The sequence below is a fragment of the Coloeus monedula genome (assembly GCF_965178545.1).
Source record: "Coloeus monedula genome assembly, chromosome: 1".
NCBI lineage: Eukaryota > Metazoa > Chordata > Aves > Passeriformes > Corvidae > Coloeus > Coloeus monedula.
Genome location: NC_138781.1, coordinates 159377928 through 159401102, shown reverse-complemented (window position 1 = coordinate 159401102; position 23175 = coordinate 159377928). Strand labels below are relative to the sequence as shown.

General features: G+C 49.2%; 1 protein-coding gene across 2 annotated transcripts in view; it reads right to left on the bottom strand.

Moving 5' to 3' along the window:
• ARHGAP39 (Rho GTPase activating protein 39) overlaps window positions 1-23175 on the bottom strand; it is a 103084-nt gene that overhangs the window by 7635 nt on the left and 72274 nt on the right. The window contains exons 3-6 of one of the 2 annotated variants that reach the window (XM_082303087.1): window positions 19331-19411; window positions 7792-9193; window positions 3335-3896; window positions 724-816 (exon numbers count right to left, since the gene is read on the bottom strand). In XM_082303087.1, the coding sequence (XP_082159213.1) occupies window positions 724-816; window positions 3335-3896; window positions 7792-9193; window positions 19331-19411 (2138 nt within the window). The remainder of the gene's footprint in view (window positions 1-723; window positions 817-3334; window positions 3897-7791; window positions 9194-19330; window positions 19412-23175) is intronic. The other variant, XM_082303088.1, reaches the window with a different exon arrangement.

Genomic DNA, 23175 nt, shown 5'->3' with positions numbered 1-23175 from the left:
GATATTAAAAGTATCCAATTAATATAATAGTAATTATTTTATTATTAATATATTTGTTTTAGTAATAATGCATTATTATTAATGTAATTATTAGTTACAGCAATACTATACTAATATACTAATACTAATAAATAATGAAATACAAGATATTTTGAATTATGCATATACAATAAATCCCCATATATTCCATATATTGTGGAATATATCCCCAAACATTCTATTTCTAGAAATGAGAAATGATCGCTATTAATTATATATAATAATATCGCTGTACATAATAATATATTTATAAACTCAATTATATTTATCATTATAAACAACGTAGCGATAAAAATGATACTAATTATATTGATGCTAAAAATAACGGAACGGTAAAAGAATAATAATAATAATAATAATAATAATAATAATATAAATTTTGCCAAAATTCTTTTATTAACCTTATTATTATTATTGTTATTATTATTACTACAATTATATAAAGTACATCTCGCCCCTATTTAATTAACCCTATTATTATTACTCTTATAATTTTCATTATCATAATTATTATTATTATAATCAGTATTAATATTAATATTCTATAAATTACACCAAGACTATCTCACCCCTATTTAATTAGCCCAATTAATCAACCAGTCCCTCTCTCCCTGTTCTCCCTCTGCCCATCCCAAGGATCCCTCGGGAATTCCGGGCGCTCCCAGAATTTTGGGGGGTCCCTACCCTGGTGCTCCTCGATTTGGGGCTTGGGTTTCTTTCGCAATTTGGGTTTCTTCTTATTGGTCCTTTCCAGGAGGTGGCGGAGGTGCCGCGACACTGGGAAAAAACACCCGGAACGCGGGGACAGCGGGAAGTGAGGCTGGAAAAGGAACTCACGGGGGGAGGTCATGGCAGCAGCAAACGGAAACGAACATTGGAATTGGAATCAACAATGGAAATTCAAACGAAATCGAAATAAAATTGAAATTGAAAAAAAAAAATGGAAATGAAAATTGACATTCGAAATGAAAATTGGACATTAAAATGGAAATGAAAATTAAAATTTCAAATTGAAATTAGAATTTGAAATGGAAATTGAAATTAAATTGAAATTAAAGTAAAAAATTGAAGTGAAGTTAAAATGGAAATTCAAAATTAAAATTTGAAATGAAAAAATTTGAAATGGAAATTAAAATTTGAAATGGAAATTAAAATTTGAACTGGAACTGGAAATTGAAATGAAAGTAAAAAATTGAAGTGAAATTAATATCGAAATTCAACATTTTAATTTGAAATTAAAATTTGAATTTCAAATTAAAATGTGAAATGAAACGGGAATGGAAATTAAATTGAAATTCGAAATTAAAATTTGAAACGAAAATTGAAATTAAATGGAAATTGAAATTAAATTGGAATTAAAACAAAAATTGAAATTGAAAGTAAAAAATTGAAATGAAAATTGAAATGAAAGTAAAAATTTGAAATGAAATTCAATGAAAAACTGAAATGAAAATAAACATTGAAATTAAAAGTTGAAATGAAAATAAATTGAAATGAAATTAAAATTAAAATTAAACATTGAAATTAAAAGAAGAGAATGAAAATTGAAATGAAAATAAAAAACTGAAATTAAATGAAAAATCGAAATGAAAATTGAAATAAAACGGAAATTAAAAATTGAAATGAAATTAAAATTTAAGAAAATGAAATTAAAATTAAAATTGAAATGAAAAATGAAATTAAAATAAACATTGAAAGCAAAATAAACATTGAAATGAAATTGAAAAATTGAAATGAAATTCAAATTTAAAAATTGCAATTAAAATTGCAATTAAAATCGAAATTAAAATTGAAATTAAACATTGAAATGAAATTGAAAAATTGAAATTAAATTAAAATTTAAAATTGAAATTAAATTAAAATTGGAATTGAAATGAAATTGAGAAATTGAAATGAAATTAAAAGAAGAACTGAAGTGAAATGCAAATTGAAATGCAAATTGAAATGCAAATTGAAATGAAACGGAAATGAAAATGAAAATAAAATGAAAATAAAACCCCAATTAAAATGACAATGAAAATGCAAATTTAAACAAATGAGATGGAATTGAAAATGCAAATCAAAATAAATCAACGTAACAACAACAATGAAACCAATCCATGACACAAAGACAACGAAATTCCGGGAAATGACACGGAACTCAAAATGAGGATGGAATTTGGGAGCGATGTCAGGGAACGGCACTGATTGGATGGGAGCTGCTGTGGGCGGAGCCTTTCCTGAGGTGCCGAATCCAGCGGGAAATGAGTTTGACACGTCTGGTGGGACCAACCCAACCCACCCTGACATTCCTGGAGCTGCATCCCATCGGGAATGCTCCAGCACACGAGGTCGTCTTCACCTTCCATGGACACCTGCGTTGGGATCATCTCCTCATGTTCCCAAGCTGTGCCACCGCTGTCCCCCAGGAGTTGAAGGGAACCTGGGAACCCCTGGAGCACTTTGGGGTCCATCTCCCAGTGGCAAACCCCCAAATCCTCCTGGATCCCCAATTCCACCTCATCCATGACCTACTGAGAGGTGACATCAAGCCATGGGGACATCCAGATCAGCATCAGTGGTGAAGGATTTGGGATAACCAATCCAAGGACTGGAGAGGATCTCCTAAAATTCCCAAATAACCCCAATTTATGTCTTCTTTTCCTGCCATGACCAAAAACCTCAGGAGATGGGAATCTTCTGGGTCCCATCTCAACACGGGGGATTTTTTTGGGATCCAAAGCTACTCAAGAAGAACCATCTGGAAGTGGAAGTGATGGTGAAACCATGGAATTTTGGATCCAAAGCTACTTGAGAAGCTGGAAGAACCATCTGGAGGTGGAAATGATGGTGAAACCATGGAATCATGGATGGGTTGGAAGGAACCATTTGGGTTGGAAGGAACCTCTGAAGGTTGGGTTGGAAGGAATTTCAGGGGATGGGAGAAGTTCCAGGAGTGGGGATGACGCTGATCCTGCAGCAAAGGTGTCAAAGCTCATTTCCTGTTGGATCTCCCGTTGGATTTCTGGCAAGGAGGAGGCTGGGAAAGCCCCCACAGCACCGGGTGCACCTCCAGGAGGGATCTTGGATGAGTTCCTCATCCACCTTTCCATGAGGAGACTCAGCCAAGGGGAAAGGGACCAAATCAATGGGTTGTGACATTATGGAATGGTTTGGGTTGGAAGGGACCATAAAGACCATCCAGGGACAACTTCTACTATCCCAGCTCGCTCCAAACCCCATCCAACCTGGCCTGGAATACTTCCAGGGATTGAGGATGGGCACAGAAGCCACCGGGCCGCACTTCCTCACTTACCTTTCGTGTCATTCACCGGATCCATGTGCCGGTAAATGTATCCTTCTAGGTAGGAATGGAATTTGGGAGTGGGTGGGAAAAAGGCCAAACAAATGGCCATGAGCTCCCAGCCGCGGGCCAGGCTCTCGTAACGGAAGTTCTCGGTGGTCTGCCGGCACAGCTGGATGTAGAGCTCATCTCGCAGCCCCTGCATGCTCCAACCTTTGGTGGCGATCTCCAAGGCCACGTTGAGCTGGTCCGTCTTGGCCCGCCGGTCGCCCATGTACATCTGGATGAGTTTGAAGATCTCGCATGCCTCCTTCTTGACGTTGCGGTCGTTGGTCATGATCATGGGTTTCTTGATGGATTCGCTGCTCCAGGCCAGCATGTTGGCGATGGAGACCTTCCGTCGGAAGAGCCCTTGGGTGTGCTTGTTGAAGTGCTTGGAGGCCCAGTTTTCAATGTCCGTCTCCGAGGAGGGCTTGCGCAGGTTGAAGGTGGGGAAGACGCAGCTGGCGCTCGGCATCATGTTCCGGGTCTGCCGGCTGCTCTCGAACTGGGCGCAGGCACCGAGGTCCTCGGACTGGGGGACAACAGGTGGACAGGTCAGCGGTGCTGGTGGGATGGGAGCACTGATGGAACTGACTGATCAATCGATCGATCGATCAACCAACCAACCAACTGATCAATCAACAAACCAGTCAACCAAAAGATCAACCAATGAAACAACCAGCCAGTAAATCAATCAAGCAACCAATCAATCAACCAACAAACCAACCAATGAAAGAACCAGCCAGTAAAACAATCCATCAACCAACCAAGAAACTGATCAATCAACCAAGCAACCAACCAACAAATCAATCAATCAATCAACCAGTGAACCAACCAAGAAATCAACAGAACAACAAACCAAGCAATACGGCAACTAATGTAAAAATCAATGAACCAACCTATCAATGAAACAACCAATCAATCAACCAACCAACCAACCAACTGATCAATCAACCAAGCAATGAATGAATGAATCAATCAACCAACCAATAAATCAACCAACAAACCGATCGATCAATCAACCAAGGAACCAGCAAACTGATCAATCAACCAAGCAATGAACCAACCCATCAATCAATCAACCAACCAATCATTCAACCAATAAATCAGCCAACAAACCAATCAACCGACTGACCAGTGGAGAAACCAACAGACCAACCAACCAACCAACCAATGAATCGATCCAACAAACCAATCAATCAATCAATCAATCAACAAATGAACCAACCAACCAGCCAACAAACCAATGAACCAATGAATCAACAAACCAATCAACCAACCAATGAACCACTGAACCAGCCAATCAATGACCAACAAACCAATCAACCACGCAATGAACTGACTGACCAGGCAACAAAACAATGATCCAATCAACCAACCAACCAGCCAATCAACCAACAAATCAATCAATCAGTCAATCAATCAATCAATCAATCAACCATCCAACCAACCAACCAACCAACCAACCATTGCAGCATTCAGAGGTCTTCCCATAAACCACATCCTCTCCAAGGAACTTCTCCTCCATCGCATCATGGCCAAGTGGAGCCGGCCCGGTGCCAGCAGCCAAGGTGGGCTGTGGAACCAATCGGCATCAGGAGGGAGGGGACCAGTGGGGGTAAGTGACATGCTGGACTCTCTTCACACTTGATCAATGGGGTCATGGACAGAAGAAGCTGGTGGCAACATGGGGGAAACAAAGAGCGAGTGGCTTTGGGCTCCACCCATCCTTTGGGGACACACCCACCTGTAACGGCCCCCCAGGAAACCCCCTCTGCCCAAAATCACCTTCAAGGGTGGTTCTCCAGCGGCCACAGGAGGAGGCTGGTGGCTTTTCCAAGCCATGAGCAATGTGGGTGGTCCTTCTGTACATCCCAAGGGACAGGAGATGCTCAGGATTTAACCTTGACCTCTGCAGAGCATCCAGCTGGGAAGGAGCCAGAGGACCCCTGTGGACCAGTGTCCTCCTCCTACTGGAACCAGCACAGCTTGTGGATGTCACCCCAGGAGGTGGAGGGACACCCCAACAGCTGGTGACCAACATGGAGGAAGCAAACAAGGATAATTGGGATGGACAATTCCATGGTCTTGCAGCCAGCCAAAGTGGCTTCATCATTTCTTCTGCAACATCCAGGCCAGCATCACCTGGGTTCAGTGGCCCTGGGGATGTGACCCATGGCAGGGAAGGACGTTCCACACCATCCAGAGGTGACACCGCTGTCCCCAACATGTGTGGAGGAACCACAATGGTGGCCCCCAGGAGGGTCCGTGGGCAAGGTGACTCCAGTGCTGCCACGGACTCAGGGTTGGGCTTTCGATGAGGAACAGAAGAAAAGCAGAAGGTGGAAAGATCCAGGAGGTGGAAAATTCAGGAGGGGACAAGGAAGCCACCGAAAGAACCCCCAGAGCTGCTGGCAGGTGACTTCAGCTTCTACTTCTTCAAACAAGTTTCTTGTCTCTTCAACAACTCGTCCTGTGCCAATGTCGAGATCTCTTTCCATCGACATCGCTCCGCTCCCATCTTGACCGCGGTGACAATGGCAGGGACAAAGGATGGGGACACGGGATCTTCCCCCCTCGAGGGACCCAGCCCTGCTGTCCCTGCAGATGTCACATCACCCCAGAGGTCCTTCTGCGTCCTCCAACCTGCTGGTCAGCTGGAGGCCCATGGGGTTTCCTGGGTGGAAGGAGATGCAGGAGATGCTTGAAGGTGTCGCTTGACAGCCGTTGGGGATGTGGCTCTTCCAAAAACTGGTCCATGGGCTGGACCAGAGCCATGTTGTACACCAAGAACACCCAGAGAGAAGGAAAGGACCACGTTGGATGGGGACATCAACCTTCTCCAGCCAAGGACAGATGGTCAGGCCAGGGAGTGACACTGGAAGCGAAATGTGATGGATCCCCTGCTGCCAGAGCCAACAGGAAATTAACTTCAGCCCTAATTAACCCTAATTAGCACCTAAATGAACTTGGGGGATGCCCTGGCCTACAAGAAGCGGATAAACCATCGGGCGTCAATGGAAAATGGCCGTGACCTCCTGCCTGTCCCATGGGGTGACCATTGTCACCTCAGGAATTAGGGAATCCTCAAGGGAGAAGGTCTTGGAGCCACGTGGATGGGGCTTGGATACACCTCAATGTGGGGACACTCCATTGGTGACAACCACAGCCATGACCATGGAAGGGTTTGGGTTGGAAGGGACCTTCAAGATCATCCCATTCCAACGGCCAGGGACACCTTCCACTGTCCCAGGTTGCTCCAAACCCTGTCCAACCTGACCTTGGACACTTCAGGGATGGGGCAGCTGCAGCTTCTCTGGGAAACTGGTGCCAGTGTCCCACCACCGTGGTGTCCCTGAGCTCGAGGACAACAGATGGGGCCACCCAGACAGAAAACTCTGGGAAGTGGAGAAGATTCCCACCACATCCCAAGCTCCATGCAGAAGGTGTAGGATCACTAACGATGGCTGCTTTCCCTCCTGGCCAATGTGAGCATCCAAAGGGGACCTGGAGCTCTCCAGTTTTGGGTTTGGACCTCCTCGTGCAGCACCAAGTCTTTGGGGACAACTGCACCTTGGGAATTTTCTTCTGCTGCCTTTGGATGTGACGCTCCATGGATTTCCTTCCATGTTCCCATGGGCAAAAAAGGCATTTTCCAGATGATTTGCTGTTTCCCAGGTCCATGTCCAGGGGTCTTGCTGATGCCAAGTTCCATCTTCCAGGCAGTTTTCCAGGTGGGACTTATCCCCACACGTGGCATCATCACCCGTTTCTTGAAAAACCCCAATAGCCTTTCCCTGCTTTTCTCAGCCTTTTCCAGCCTTTCCCTGGAGGGGAACGGACTGATGGAGGACGTCCAGAAGCTGATGGAGGACATCCAAAAAACCAGGGAAACATCTGATGGGCTGGAATCTAGGCACATGGGATGCACCAGCTCCAGCAATTCCAGGTCAGAGCCCCAGGGGCTCCTCTGGAATGGGAGTTTGGGGCAGGAGGGATCTCCAGGAATGGGGCAGCTCAGTTCCAGGGAGGGAACAGGCAGCTCACAACCCTGGGAAGAAAATCCTGGAAAACTGGTGGCTCTTTCATCTCAAGGTTTTGAGGGACCACCTTGCTAAGGACCAACTTCTTTGAGGGACCACCTTGCCAAGGACCAACTTCTTTGAGGGATCAACCAGGGATGGGCACTCAGGAATCCCCTGGGAACTGGGTGGATCCAGGATCTGCCCCCCACCAAGACAGAAGAAGCCACAGCACAGAGCTGAGGCTGCCATGGCACCGAGGTGCCCATGCCCAATCCTGGTGTGGGATCGGCCCGGGGACCATCCCGCTGGATCTACACTGGAGGAGGAGAAGCTTTAACCAGAATTGACCTCACGGGCCACAGGGGAAACCCCCAAACCCAAGAATATTCCCAAGGGCATTACCTGAGATGGATGCAGGTAGGGCTCGGGGGAGGCCAGGTTGGTCTGGACGGAGACGCTCTTCTCCAGCAGGATCTGGGGGAAGCCCAGCTTCTCGAAGGTGTTCCTCTTCCAGTGCTTGTTCTCCTGCTGCGCCAACGCCTCGTCCTCGCTGAAGGCTCGCACCACCGGGCCTGGCATGGGCAGCGGGAGGGCGCCGTCGCTCTCGTAGCCCGAACCGTCCTTTTGGGAATCCCAACTGCTCCGTTGCTTCATGTGGTAGTGGGCCTGCTGCGCTTCCCAAGCCAGGCGCGCCTGCGCCAGGAAAGGCTCCGGGAAGCCCCGTGCCGCCTCCGCCTCCACCGCCTTGCTCTCCGTCCGGTTCATTGGGGACCTGTTGGGTCCTGGCGTGGCTCGTTCCTCACCCAGCTCACCCAACACCTCCCGGTCCCCAGAGCCGTCCGTGGAGGAGGCGTTGGGGTCGTGGGTCACCGAAGGCTTCCGGCTTTTCCTCTTCCTGGTGGAGGGCGAGTAACCACTGGAGGACAAGGTGTCCTGCTGGCTGGACCACGACATGGAGTCCTCGCCCTGGGCCACCTGGGCCCCCGTCGGGCCGGGACAGAAGTCGGGTCCCTCCATGCTGCTGTAGTCGCCCGATTTGATCTCCAGGCGTTGATCCCGCACCAGGCAGGGGCTGTGCTGCAGCGAGTAGGAGCCGCCGATGGGATTGGGGGAATATTTGTGCCTCAAGCCCGTCTTCATTTTAGGGCTGGAACCCGACTGCTCCACGTAGACCAATTGCCTGACGTATTCCTTGCCGGCGGGGCTGTATTCCAGGCTCATGAAGCGGTCGGGACACTTCTGCTTGGTGAGCACCAACTGCTGGTACGGCGAGTTGGAGCCTTGCTTGGGTGACTGAAGGAAAGGGTGAGGCTTTCGGATGGGCGATTTCTGCGGAGATCCAGCCTTGTAGCTCCCGCTGGCTTCGTACTGCATGTCCACGGGGGGCTCGTCATAGATGGGAGCCTGGTATTCCATGGGGGGCTCCTCGTAGAGCGGGGGCTCGTAGGCGTAGCGGGGCGACGAGGGCTGGGATTCGCTGGAATGTTTGCGGTGCTGTGCTTGGAGCGGCGAGCAGAAGGAATCGCCCCGGCCCAGCAGCGGTGAGCAGCTGCCCACGTGCTCAGCCCTCTTCAGGAAGGGCGACTGCTTCCTCTCCGGGAAAAACACGGAGTTGTCGGCGTCGGAGGAGAAGGTTTGGAGGTTGGGCGACTGTTGGCCGCCTGAGGGTCGGCGGGAGCGGGAGCCCGGTTGGTTTTCGGGGGTGTAGCCGTTGCCTTGGTGGAGGAGGAAGCTGGGCTCCCGATCCGTCACCTTGATCAGCATCCGCTCCTTGGTGCCGGCGTTCCATCGGAGGGATGAGGTCCTGCAGGGAGAAACATCACAGGGGGGAGGTCAGAATTCCATCCCTGGAATGGTTTGGCTGGTCCCGAACCTCCCAAACCACTGTGGAGCCTGGAGGATGGACATTCCCAAGCACCCCAAGAGTGGAGAGATGGAGACGTGAGGAATTGGATGGGATTGGATATTGGACTAGGAGTGACAGGACACAGGGAATGGCTTCCCACTGCCAGGGGGCAGGATTGGATGGGATAATGGGAAGGAATTCTCAGCTGTGAGGGTGGTGAGGGGCTGGACTGGAATTCCGAGAGAAGCTGTGGCTGCCCCATCCCTGGAAGTGTCCGAGGCCAGGCTGGACAGGGCTTGGAGCAACCTGGGATGGTGGAAGTTGTCCCTGCCCATGGGATTGGATACTGGGAAGAAATTCTCCCACGAGGAATTCTTCCTTGGCACAGTGGATTTTCATCTGCTCTCTCCCTGTTCCAAGTCCTTGGGAAAGGCCATCGGGGCAGGGGACACTCAGGAGGAAGAGCAAAGATGGATTTTTTGGAGCTGCCCGGCTCACAGGAGGGATCTGAGCTGGAATTGGCTGTTCCCAAGGCACAGGGAGAGGCACATCCTGTCACCAATCCCACGCTGGAACAGAAGATGCCGGAGGCACCGTCTGCTCTCCCGGTTCATCCCTCTCCAACTCTCATTTATTCCCAGCCATTTGTCCCTTCTGTCCTCCGGGAAAAGGTGGAACGAGTTCAATCACTGAGTTTGGAGGGAAAAATTCCCCCAAAAAGCCTCAGGACTGTGCTCCTTGTTTATCCATGACTTTGTCCTTGCTCTAAGGGGTTTGGGAATAATTTATTCCTTCCTTTTTCACCTTTAGAAGCTCCTTTGGAGCTCCTGGGGACTTGAGCCTCCTGCGAACTTCCTGCTGTCGAAGACCTGGATGAGTTTGGATTCTTCCACCCCAGTTTGATGAACCTCAACCCCTCATGGAGCCCTTCCAGACCCTCAAAATTCCCTCCACAACCACAAAATCATGGATTCATGGAATGGTTTGGGTTGGAAGGGGCTTTAAACCTCATCCAGTTCCACCCCTCTGCCACGGGCTGGGACATTTTCCACTATCCCAGGTTGTTCCAAGCCCCTTCCAAACTTGCTCAGCTCCTGAAAAATCTGCTTTTCCTGCCCAAATTATGCACAAGGACCTTGGATCATTCCCTGTTTCTTCTGGAAGACCTGGATGTCTTTAATCCTCATTAATAACCTGACTTTTATACACACATCCCAAAAATTGTGAGGAAAGACAACAGAAGAGCCACAGAGGATTCCCAGCAGATCCAGGCAGCACATCCCACCCAGAGCTGCTCGTGCCGGGAATTCTGCCTTTGGGTTTCTTCACCATCTGCAAACAACGTTCCTGACCCTTGGGAGACGGTCTTGGAAGCCACGGAGAGATGGATCACATCCTCTGCATGGATCCAAGCTCTGCTCCCGAGCCACATCCTCGTTAACCCTCTGCTTCTTGATTCTCCTTTTCCCACTTTTTTTATTGCCCGCGGACAAGGAATTCAAGCTTTATCTGTGTCCAAGGGGGAAAAGCTTTGCACATCCAGCTCTGGGATCCAAGAGCAGAAGGATGTGGAGCTGCTGGAGTGAGTCCAGAAGAGGATGTGGAGATGCTCCGAGGTTTGGAGAGAGGCTGGGAGAGCTGGAAATGTCCAGCCTGGAGAAGGGAAGGATCCAGGGAGACCTCAGAGCCTCTTCCAGTGCCTAAAGGGGCTCCAAGAGAGCTGGAGAGGGATTTTGGACAAGGGATGGAGGGACAGGACACAGGGAATGGCTTCCCACTTCCAGAGGGCAGGGATGGATGGGATTTTGGGAAGGAATTCCTCCCTGTGAGGGTGGTGAGGTGCAGGAATGGAATTCCCAGACAATCTGTGGCTGCTCCATCCTTGGAAGTGTCCAAATCCGGATTGGAGCAACCTGGGATAGTGGAAGATGTCCCTGCCCATGGAAAGGGGTTGGAATGAGATGATCTGGAAGTGCCCTGCAGAAATCCACGTTTTCACTCTTTCCCCACCCCCACCCGAACACGAATCCCTCCTAAATCCAGGTGTTTTAACTCAAACCAGGTGAAACCACCGCTTAATTCCCAGCTTTGCAGCTGGCATTAATATTCCAGCCCGCAGCATCTGGCAGCAGTGGATCCGAATAAAAATCCTCAACGGAGCAGCGGCATTGCTGTCAAATCACCTCGTCAGGGCCGAGCTTTCAATCCAAATATTAAATAATGGGAAGCAATATTCCTGAAAGCTCCATCGTGCTGCCCTGGATTATGGCTAAACCCCACAAAAAAAAAGCTCTGCCATGGAATAAATGGAATTTTCTGCCTGCAAAAGGAATCCCAAAAAAGCCCTTTTTGTGCTTAAATTGCTGCCCATGAGCGCTGCGGCCGCTCCAAGAAATTCAAGGGATGCTGGAGTGGAGAACGAGCCCCGGCCGCCTTCCTGGCATGGGGCATCCGGCAGAAATTCCAAGTATTCCTGTTATTTCTGGCTTGGCACTGGGTTCTCCCTGCTGTTTTCTCCGTGTGGGCAAGATTCTACCGACTCTGTACATTTCCATGACAAACCGCTTCCCAAATCCCTCTGAATCTCCTATCACAGAAATCAAATTTCTTTGGGAATTTGCATAACTTCCACATAATTTCCATCTGCTTTAGGGGAGGATTTTTCCGTGTTCTCTTAAATCTCCTTCCCTGCTCCAAAGCCTTCTCCTTGATCTTCTTCCAACCTTCGAGAAGTCAACGATGGAGGGGAGTGGAGAAATCTTCGGGTTCCGCGCGCTCCGTGAACAACCCCGCTCCCTCATCCAGGAATTCCTTTGCTTCCAGTTGTTTTTTCTGGAGAGACACAGCCACCCCCACCCCACACCTGCAGGTAAAAGCCCCCCCCTCCCCTCATTTACATATCATTATTCATGCCAGCCAGAATTCCAACCATCCACAGCTCAAAATACCTTAAAAACCCATTAAAACAACGAAAACGATGGATTTTTACATTCCTGATGCTTTTAACGGAGTCAAGGGGCAGCTCCACTCCATCAAGGTGGGACTAAGGGAATAAATCACAGATGGGCTTAAGTGGAATTATTTTAACAGCGTTTTCCTGGTTTTTAATGGAATGACGTGGCGACGCTTCTCCGAAGGAGGTTTAAAACAAGAATATTCCCCAAACCATGCATTTTTCCAAGATCTCTTCCCCTGCCCCGGTGTTGTTTACTTTGCAGGTGAAGATTCAAATTTAGAGCCGGGATTAAGCGGATTTCCCCCTCCTTGATTCGAATGATTAATTCAAATATTGTTTTCCGATGGAACGCGTCGGGATTTGCCGGCACGGGAAAAGCAAAGGATCCCTGGGCACCTCGCACCAACCTGGCTCCCTGTGCCATCCCAAATTCCCACCGTGCCCTCGCTCTTCCTCACCTTCCTCCCCCGGCTGCGGGATTTGGGAGCATCTTCTCCCACCACCTTCCACCTGAGCTTAAGATCCCCTTTTCCAGGGCTAAACTGGGATGGGAATGAGGGAAGCAGCCCGGCCCCCCTTCCCTCCCAGCTGGGCACCGCCGGCACAGCCTGCTCCAAGCGCATCCCGCTGGGAAGTCCAGGGTCAGGGATGAGCCGGCGGCGGAAAAACCTCCCTGTGCCTGGCACGGTGCCCGGCGCCGCTCTGGCAGCACAAATATCTCCGTGAAAAATGCAGGGAAAGGTGAGCAGCAGAGCCTGAAGACATCCAGGCTTCTACCTGAAGCCTCCCATGATCCATCTGGAATTTTCTGGCTGGGATCATGTCCTTAGGACAGAAATCCAGCCCCTATAATCATGGAAAACTCATATTTTATGTTAATTTATAACTAAATTAAGTGATAGGAAAACAGGATAAAATCCTAAAATCCTCCATCCTTAAGGTTTCGCTGCTCTTCATCTGCAAGTAGTGCTGTTCCCAAAAATTCACATGGAATTCTATGGAATTCCGTGTATATCAATATCCCAGGGTTTGGACTGCACCTGGAATTTTAAATTCCTGCTCAAGCCCTCGTTTCTCAGCTTTTGTGGGATGTGGGGTTCTCACAACCCCACCATGGCCTCTCCAACCCTTCTTCCACACTTCCAATCCCTTTTCCCATTTTTAGGAGCCTGGAAGTGTCACTTCCTCCTTGGAATTCTTTTTTTTTTAGGAGGCTTTTTGATTGGTTGAAGCTGATTCCTAGGAAAACCAGAATGAGTGAGGTGAAATCTGGAATTTGGGCAGTGAAATGTAAATGCGGGAAGAAGGTGAGCGCTGGGATCAAGTTTTCCAAGCACCTGAGGGTCTCCTTCTCTCCTTCTTGGTTGGGATGGGCTGATGGGTCTTTCCGATGGGAAAACCATCAGGAAGTGGAGTTGGAAGAGGTTGTTGGGATCAGGAGGAGATGGATTCATCCGTATCCATGGACATCCCATTCTGCTCCCGGTGGGACAACGAGGGCCTGGTAGCTCCAGATGGGAGTTCCAAAACCCTCCAAACTTTTCCCAGGATGATCCAGCTCTTTGTCCATGGAAGAACCATGGAGAAGGTGCAGCATTCCCACCAACGGGATGAGATCCCAACTCCCTTTGTCTCCTGCTGAACACCCGTGATGGGACCACGAGGATGATTTGATGGATACACCACGATCTGTGGGATATCTGGGGTGGAGGGAAATCCGGTTTGGTCTTTCTGGGGGAATTTTGGAGTGACGGGAATGCTGAATGCCAGCTTTTAGCCAATCCCTGTTGACATCAAAGCTTGGTTTGATGGATGTCCAAGATCTCCTGAAGCTCTCCGCACACAATTCCATTCTCCAACTAAAATATTCCCATAGGATTATGCCCATCAAAATACCATAAAAAAAAAATCCTATTATTTTTCCAACAGGAGAAGATGAAACTCTCAGGGATTGTCCCCGGATGGTGCTATGGGATCACTCGTAGCTCCAAACCCTCAACACCGAATCTCTCTGTGAGACATCTCCCACCTTCTGCTGGTCCGGTGGCATCGGCTCTAATTAACATCCATGGAAGCTGATCAAGACAAGAAGGAGGTAACGACACATCCCATCCCTCGCCATCCCGTTCCCACTTTTTTTAGGAGAAGCAGGGCTGGGAGGATGGATTTTTGCCGTTTTCTGGCAGCTGTTTGAACATCGCGTGGTGGGATGGTTGGGTCGGCACATTGGAGGCCGTGAATCCATAACCAAATGATTTTGTGGGATGTAAATAATGAGGTAACACCAAAATGAACTCGGATGATGGTTCTTGATGAGTCACTTGGCTGAAGGTCAAGTTGACCTTGCTGAAGGTCAACTTGAGGTGGACCTTCCCCAGGCCACAGCATGCACTGTGTCCTCTTGGTTTGGGACATCCATGATGGCCAGGGGTTCTCCAGTGAGCCCCTCTGGGATCAATCCCATCAGGAACCCACCAGGAGGAAGCACAAGACCAACACAACCCATGCTGGCAGCCGAGCCGGGCATGGAGGACACGGAGGCCCGCAGGGACACCACATTCCTGGGAGCCAGTCGGGGCTGCTCATCCCAATTAAAACAATCCCCCAGAAACAGCCTCTTTCCTGAAATCCAAATGTCACCGAAAACAAGAGGAGATCTTTCCAGATTGGAGAAGGAGGAGGGAATGCTGGGAAAGAGCACAGAAGAGCCTTTATCGTTATGAGGAATCAGCTGGGAAGTACAAAGAGACCAGAAATGACATTTCCCAAAATAGCCAATCAATAGGGAATCTGCTCCCGCTGGCTCCGGGAGTGAGACAAAGAGTTCCAAAAATGGTGATTTTTCAGCTCTTGCCTGTTCCGAGTGGATTTCACATTCCCCGGAGTGCATTCCCTACGCCAGAGCCTTTCATCCTCTTGGAATCTCCAGCCTGAATCGTTCATGCCTGACAGGACACAGGGAATGGCTTCCCGCTGCCGGAGGGCAGGGTTAGGTGGGATATTGGGAAGGAATTCTTGGCTGTGAGGGTGGTGAGGGGCTGGAATGGAATTCCCAGAGGATCTGTGGCTGCTCCATCCTGGAAGTGTCCAAGGCCAGGTTGGATGGGGCTTGGGCAGAGGGCCCAGCCCAGGAGGTCCCACCACTGCGATACCCCCAAGAACAGCCATCGACCCTCATCACTTTTCTTCCAAAAGATGGGATTTTCATCCCAGGGAATCACTGGTGTCAGTTCTGCTCCTCCTCCTCACTTCCAAGGGAACCAGGGAACAGACTGACCTCTAAAAATCAGGAATGGTCACATTTATTAACTCTTGGTCGGAACCGCGCTCAAAATCTGGCGTGGTGGTTCTTCACCTCCTTCCCAGGCTTCTCCAAAGCTCCCGGAAGTCTCTTCCTGAATTTTGGGCCTGGATTCACACACCTCTTGGCCAAATTACACCCATTCCCTGCATCCATGTGGCACTAGGACAACAAATCCAGATGGAGAAGGGCTGAACGTGGCCAGGGCAGGATTTGGACACTGAACCATTTGGACACTGAACCTCCCTCCAACCATGGAGGATGAATCCAGTGACCCTCATGAGAGCCAAGAGGTGAAGACAGCTGGAAAATGACAAATTTTTGGAAAATTACAGCTGTGTCCCAAAACAGTGGTGGTCCCACCACCACGACCACCTCCTAAACCCTGGCAGACACAAACCCACCTCCGAAACCACCTCAGGTGCCTCCATGTAAGGTTCTGTGGAACTCCGAAAGATGGTGCCAGGATTTTTGGGAGCCAACCCCAATTCTCTCCCTATTTCCCTAATTTCTTGCTAGGATGTAATTCCTGTTGACCACGAGAAGCTCAAAGACCTCTTTAAACATTCCTGGATGTGGAGGTCAAGGAGAAATTGAGGAAAACCATGTCAAGGATCCCATGCAGGTGAAGCAGCTGCGCTCCTGCTCTCCTAAAACACCCATGGAAGAACTGGGATTTTCCCTGCTGATGGATTGGACATTCCAGCTCTCTGCCAAAGAGCTGGAACACAACAAGGCACCTTCTCCAGCTCCAAAGCCTGGAATGAGGGATTTCACCACAGCTTTGGAGCACTTTGGTGCCATTGCTGCTGTCTGGGAGGAGAAAAGGAGAAGATGGTCCTTGATGTTGAAGATTTTTGGTCTTAAGTCCAGCTCGAGCAGCCTTGGACCTTCCATCCATTGACTGGCTAACACGGCCATGGGATGAAGACAGAAATTTGGGATTTCTCCCATAAACAAGCAGATTTCCCGATGGGAAGATTGATTTTGGATTAGTGAAGAGTTCAAGTCCCTCAAGAGAATGAGGATGCGAAGCAGCTCCAGGGACCACAAACCCAGAGGGAATGAAGAGGGAAAGGGTTAAGGGCAGGCATCGTAATTGACTGAATGACTGGATTTGGGATTCCAGGGCTTCCCGACAAAAGCCTTACAGGCAGATGGAGCATGACGTCATCCTCTTAATGACACCCACTAATTTCATTACGTTGGAAAAATCTCCCAGAGGAATTGTTGGCCGGGAGCTCCGAGCCAGGGCTGTCAAGGAAGCGGAAAAATCTTTCCCTGCTCCCGAGGATGTTGCTGCAGCTCCTGGGGTAATCCCAGTGGCTGAACCCCAGAGCTGCACTTGGAGGTGATGATGATTCCATGGATGAGGGTGTTCTCCCAGCTGAATCCCACGGGATTTCTCAATCAAGATCTGTCTTCTCTTCACGAAAATCCCACACTTTGTCCCAACATCTGGGAGTTCTCCAGCTTCTCCTTTCCCGGCCAGAGGGGACGGAAGAAGGCAGGAACCATGACCTGGGTCTCACCAAGCTTTCCCATCCACCAGAGAACTGTGGAGGTGTTGTGGGACTCAATCCTGGATCCCTCTGCCATTTTCCAGAGGAAAACCTCTGGAATTAATGCCAGACTTGGGGAGAAGAGGGTTGGAATGGCCTGAGAAGGCTGTTGGGTTGCAGACCTGATTTTCCAGCTGATCCTGGGACCTTCAGGATCATTTAATAAATGGCGTTTGCAAGTGGATGGATCTGAGGGAGCTTTGGCAGCTCCAGTGGAAGTGTTTGATGGCTCATCCTACTTCATGTGGAGTCTTTGGATTCCATCCTGCTCCAAATTTGCCATCTCCATGTTGGCATAAGCCCGTGGGACAACCAGAGACCCCCCAGTCCCTGTCCAAAGGTCCTGGAGCACCACCCTTCCTATCCCTGGAAGTGTCCAGTGCCAGGTTGGACAGGGCTTGGAGCAACCTGGGGTAGTGGAAGGTGTCCCTGCCCATGGCAGAGGGTGGGACTGGATGATCTTTAAGGTCCCTTCCCACCCAAACCATTCCGTGATTCCATGATTCATTTTTCCCCTTATCATTAATCCCATTAACAGGAATTCATCATGAGCTCCGATTCCAGCTCCTGGCACTCGCGGGGTTAAACCAAAATCCCACCCCGTGGAGCTCTGCCGGCTCCGTGAGACTCGTTCTTCCAGAAGGAAGTCCACTCACAGCTAATTAAGCAAAGCTGCTAATTAGCTCCTTGGCTGGCGGCGGCTGGGGGAAGGGCGGCGAGGGCTGCTCCATGGGTTTTTATGGGATTGGGAAGACGGAGGCATCTCCTGTGGCACAGCTGAGCTCACGTGTGCAGTGACACCGAAGCTTTTAATTGCCTGGGTGGCCACGGCCACCGGCCCAAATCCGCAGTGTTCCTGTCCCCATCACCGGCAAATCCCACCAGATTCTGGCTCGGCTCCCACTGCTAATCCGATGCCAAACAGGAGGCCCCTGAAATCCCTGTTTCCCAACCAAACAGCTCCATGCTTCCCAAATCACGCTCCTTCCCACTCTTCCTCACTTCCTGGGAATTGCATCCACCCAGCTCATGGGTGGGATCAGGTTGTCCATGGATTCTCTCCGCGCTCAAGGAGAGCGTTCGGCTGGTGAGGATAAAAACCCGATCCCATTGCCCTGTTGGTTCTCCCTCTTGGAAAGCTCGGATTTTTTCCCTCTCTTCCTTAATTAGCAATTAATTCCGATGTTCCCGGGAGGTCACTCGGCAGCAGTGAATTACAGGGAAAGGCGGGATGGAACGTGGCCAGCGCTGCTGGGGGATTTTCCACCCACAAGTGTCTTGGATTGGGATGGAGATCATGGCACTCGCCAGCTTGGAACAGCAGGAAAACGTGCCAGGGAAAGGGATGAGGAGCATCACACCCTTCCCAGTCAGCATTTCCAGCATGGAAAGCAATGGAAGAGCTGGAAGTGCTTCAACTCACCCCCAATTCCAGAAAAAACACAGGAATGTGTGGAAAACGTGCCAGGAAAAGGGATGAGGAGCATTGTGCCCTTTCCGGTCAACATTTCCAGCATGGAAAGCAATAGAAGAGCTGGAAGTGCTTCAATTCATCCCCAATTCCAGAAAAAACACAGGAATGTGTGGAAAACATGCCAGGAAAAGGGATGAGAAGCATCGTGCCCTTTCCAGTCAACATTTCCAGCATGGAAAGCAATGGAAGAGCTGGAAGTGCTTCAACTCACCCCCAACTCCAGAAAAAAACCAGGAATTGGGGGTTTACCAAAACCTGGAGCAACCAGGCAGGGAGTGACTCCATAAATCCCCAAAATCTGGTCTTACCCTCGGCTTGGATTTTTGGGGTTTAACAAGGACTTGGTGGGGTGCAACGAGGACTTTTGGAGTCCAACAGGGACTTTTGGGGTTCAATGAGGACTTGAGGGATTCTAGAAGGACTTGGTGGAGTCTAACAAGGACTTGGGGTTTTTTGGACAAGGACTTTTGGGATTCAATGAGGATTTTGGGGTTCAGTAAGGATTTTTGGGGCTCAACAAGGGAGTTGGTGGGGTTCAATCAGGGTTTTGGGAGTTCAGTGAGGATTTGGGGTCCAAGAAGGACTTGGTAGGGATCAAGAAGGATTTTTGGGGTTCCTTAAGGACTTTCGGGGTTCATTGAGGACTTCTGGAGTTCCACAAGGACCTGAAGGCAACACAGGAAGGGAAGGGATGAGGAGAAGGACTGGAAGAGCGGGAATAAAACATCAGTGTCATTCACGGCCCCACTATCCCATGCCGCCACCCATCCCAACCCCAATCTCGGAGGGAAATTCCGGCTACCTGTAGTGGAGGAGTTGTCCTTCCGTGCTGTAATCCCGATAAATGTCGTATTCCTTCTCAAACACTCCGGAAGGCGATGAACTGGAAAACAGGAATGGTGAATGGGGGTTATCAAGGGCAACGTCAATGTCTCCTTTAGGATGAATGGAGATGAATCCCAATGGGATGGGCTCCACCTGTCCTGGATCTGCTCCTGGGACCTGCTTGAGCTTGGAGTCATTGATTGAGTTGGTGGCCAGATGATGATCAAGGCCCCGTTGTCCAACCCTTCAAAGATCATATTTTCCCTTAAAACATCTGAGCAGATCCCAAACATCTCCTGGCTCCATCCCACCCATGGTCCTTTCCGAGTGCCTTGATGCTGCTCACGCTCCTCAACAACCTTGGATGGTCAGAGCTGAAGTGGGAAGAGACAAATCCCCAAAAAAACCCTTTTTGCCACATTTTCATCTAAATCTGAGCCCGCAGAGCTCTTGTTCCCAGAAGATGGAGAAGGTCACACCACCAACCCACTCCGAAGAGACACCATACTTGGAAAAACATGGGAAAAAACCATCTGGGAGCGCAGGATGGAATTTCCAAGCTGATTTTTGGACTTGCTGGGGTTCAATGAAGACTTGGGAATTCAACGTGGACTTGGAGTCCAAGAAGGATTTTGTGGGATTCAAGAAGGACTCAAAGCTTTTCCTTTAGGATCAAACCCACTCTTGATCCATGTTTTTGGCTCCACGCTTTTCCAACGGCCGTGAATCCATGCCAAGACCCTCCAACACTTCCCAAAAAACAGCACAAAACCAGGTATTGATCATTGTCTTTCCAATATTATCCATCCCCACTGCCAATGAGCACAGAAAAAGGTTTATTTTTGCCTTAACAGCCATTCCTGGTGGGAATGTGCTCAGAATCGGTCCTGTTTGGAAAACACGGAGCAAATAATCAGAAAACATCTGGAGAAAAAACTCAACTCCGAGCAGTTTACAAAAAAAACGGCCTTAAAATCCCCACCCCGTATCCACATTAAGACTCCCACGTTAATAAAATTTGGATCCCATGTTGGTTTCGGGAGAAAAAAAAAAGAGGGAAAAGAAACAAATCTTCCTAATAGGATAAAGCTCAAAAATTTTAGTCGAGCAAGAGGCAATAAAATTAAGCTTCTGTCAAAGCTAATTTTAATGGGATTTAGCCCTGGAATTATGACTGTGTGGAATTGCTTAATCCCTTTTTCCTCTCCAGTGCATGTGAATGGATTCCCTTCTTGTCCTCCAGCATTCCCAAGAGAAAGGCATCACCTCTGATCCTGGTGCTGTACCCAGATCCATGGTGGAATTCAAATGGAACCCAGATCCATCCCTGGAAGTGTCCAAGGTCAGGTTGGACAGGGATTGGAGCAACATGGGATAGTAGGGGGTGTCCCTGCCCATGGAACTGGATGGGCTTTAAGGTCCTTTCCCAACCATTCCATGATTCCAGGAGAGTTCAGGAGCTGTTTAAAGTCCTTCCCTGTGGATCTGCTTCCCAGCAGCCCACCCCCCATCCCATCCAGCAGCATCCCAGGGGAAAGTCTGGTGGGAATATCGGTTTTTCCTTCTAAAAACTCCCCGGGAAGCAGGCCATGGCCAAAACGGGACCATGAAACCCAAGAGACACAGGAATTCCCTGTGGCCTTGTGGGATGGACCAACAGCTCCCCCCACTGCCATCAGCGACGTCCACACCCCTCCAGAAGGGAATTCCCACTCCTCCAGATCCCAGGTTTCTGTTCCAGGTGCCAGGATCAAGTTCCGCATGCTCCTCCATCCCTTATTTCGGCCGAGCCCAAGGACAGGTGGTTTTTCTTGGAGCTTTTGGGAGTTCCAAGATCTTCCAAATCCATCAGAGCCATGGCTTGGTTTCCATCCATCCTTTGTCCCGCTGTTCCGTTTCACATCAGCGTTAATTATCCCTGTCCAGAGCAAGTCCAGGCCTCCTCCGGACCATCTCTGGCGAGGTTTCTGTGCAGACAGAGTTGATGGATGAGTGAATCCATCCCAAAGATTTGGACTGGAGGCAGTGTGGTGGGAGCCGGGCAGGGAATCTCCACAGGGATCCGCGGGAGGACGGAGTGGTGGTTGCACATTACCAGTGGTGGCTGAGCTGACTGCGCTCACTCTCCCGGGATGAGACGAGTACTTGGGAATCATTAAAAGCCACCGGCTGAGGTTTCAGCGTTAATGAGCAGCCTCTGGAAGCTGCCGGTGTGGAACTGGCCGGAGAGCCGGGAGCAGAATTCCCAGTTAATTCCTCGTTAATATTTAAACAGCAGCACTGCTGGATTCCTGCTATTCCAGCTTCCCACAGGCAGGGATGCGACGGAGCGTGGCCCCAGCCCTTTGTCTGCCCCCCTCCAGCTGTTTTTCCAAGGTTTTTAAGCCAAATCCTTATGGATTTTGCTTGACTAACAGATCCATTGGATTAAAGGAGGAATTTTACAATGAAGGTGGTGAAACACCGGCACAGGAGAATCTGTGGATGCTCCATCCATGGAATATTCAAGGCTGGGTTGGATGGGGCTTGGAGCAACCTGGGATAGTGGAACGTGGCCCTGCCCATGGAAAGGGGGTGGAACTGGATGGTTTTGAGGTCCCTTCCAACCCAAACCATTCCATGTTTAAGGTCCTTCCTGCAGTGTCCACCTTGACCCAGTTTGTGTCCTCAAGCTGGACATTCCCACCCAAACAGGTCTTGGCCAACCTGGAACAACCGGGATAATCTGGAAAGCTCAACCCAAATGAAATTCCCAAGTGGGCATCAAGCGCTTCCACAAACACGGGGCTACAAGCACTGGGTTGCATCCCAGAAATCCCGATGGATAAAACCACACGGAGCTGGTCACAGGAAGCAAAACCAGTTCTAACTAAAAACTTGCCTGATCGGGAAACCTGGCTTTGGTTTTGGAAAAGTGTCCTGAGGTCTCTCAAAATCCTGCTCCAGGCACAGCCAGCCCAGCTCCATCATTTTCTCCTCCTGTGCTCCAGCCTGACCATCCTGGTGATTCCCCACTGGATTCTCGCAAGTTTTTCAGGTTTCTGATAACCCTGAACTACCTGAGGTTGCCCAGTAGTGGTCAAACGAGGATTAAATCTTCCCTGGACCTACCAAGATGTTCCCAGCTTCCCTTGCTCACCTGCACTTGGGATAACACTTCCCAGGATTCCTGGATCCTCAGGCGGCCACCAGTTTGTCCATCTCGTGGCTACACCTGGCCTTGCTGAGCTTCAGGAAGTTCTTCCCAACCTGTCCTCAATTCATAGGATCCCTCTGAGCTCCAGCCCTGCCCTCAAGCTTATCTGGAGACGGGGGTGACTCCTGTCTGCTCCGCAGATTATTGATAAGGATATGGATCGGGAGAGGAGCCGGGATGGGCCTGGGAGGAGCCAACCGTTGGGTTGGGAATGAACCTTTAACCACCACCCTCCAAGCTGGATGATCCAGTTTTTATCCATCAAATCGTGTCCCTGTCTAGATTCCAATGTGCCAACTTGGACACAAGGATGAGGGATACATCCAAAGCCTTTCTGGGACACTTTGAAGGTGATTTTCCATGAATAAAGGGGATTTTCCACAAATAAAGGTGATTTTCCATTAATAAAGATGGTTTTCCATTAATAAGTGTGATTTTCCAATAAAAAAGGTGATTTTCCATGAATAAAGGTGATTTTCCAATACCAAAGTGATTTTCCATTAATAAACGTGATTTTCCATTAATAAAGATGATTTTCCATTAATAAAGGTGATTTTCCAATGAAAAAGGTGATTTTCTTTTAATAAGGGTGGTTTTCCAATAAAAAAGGTGATTTTCCAATAAAA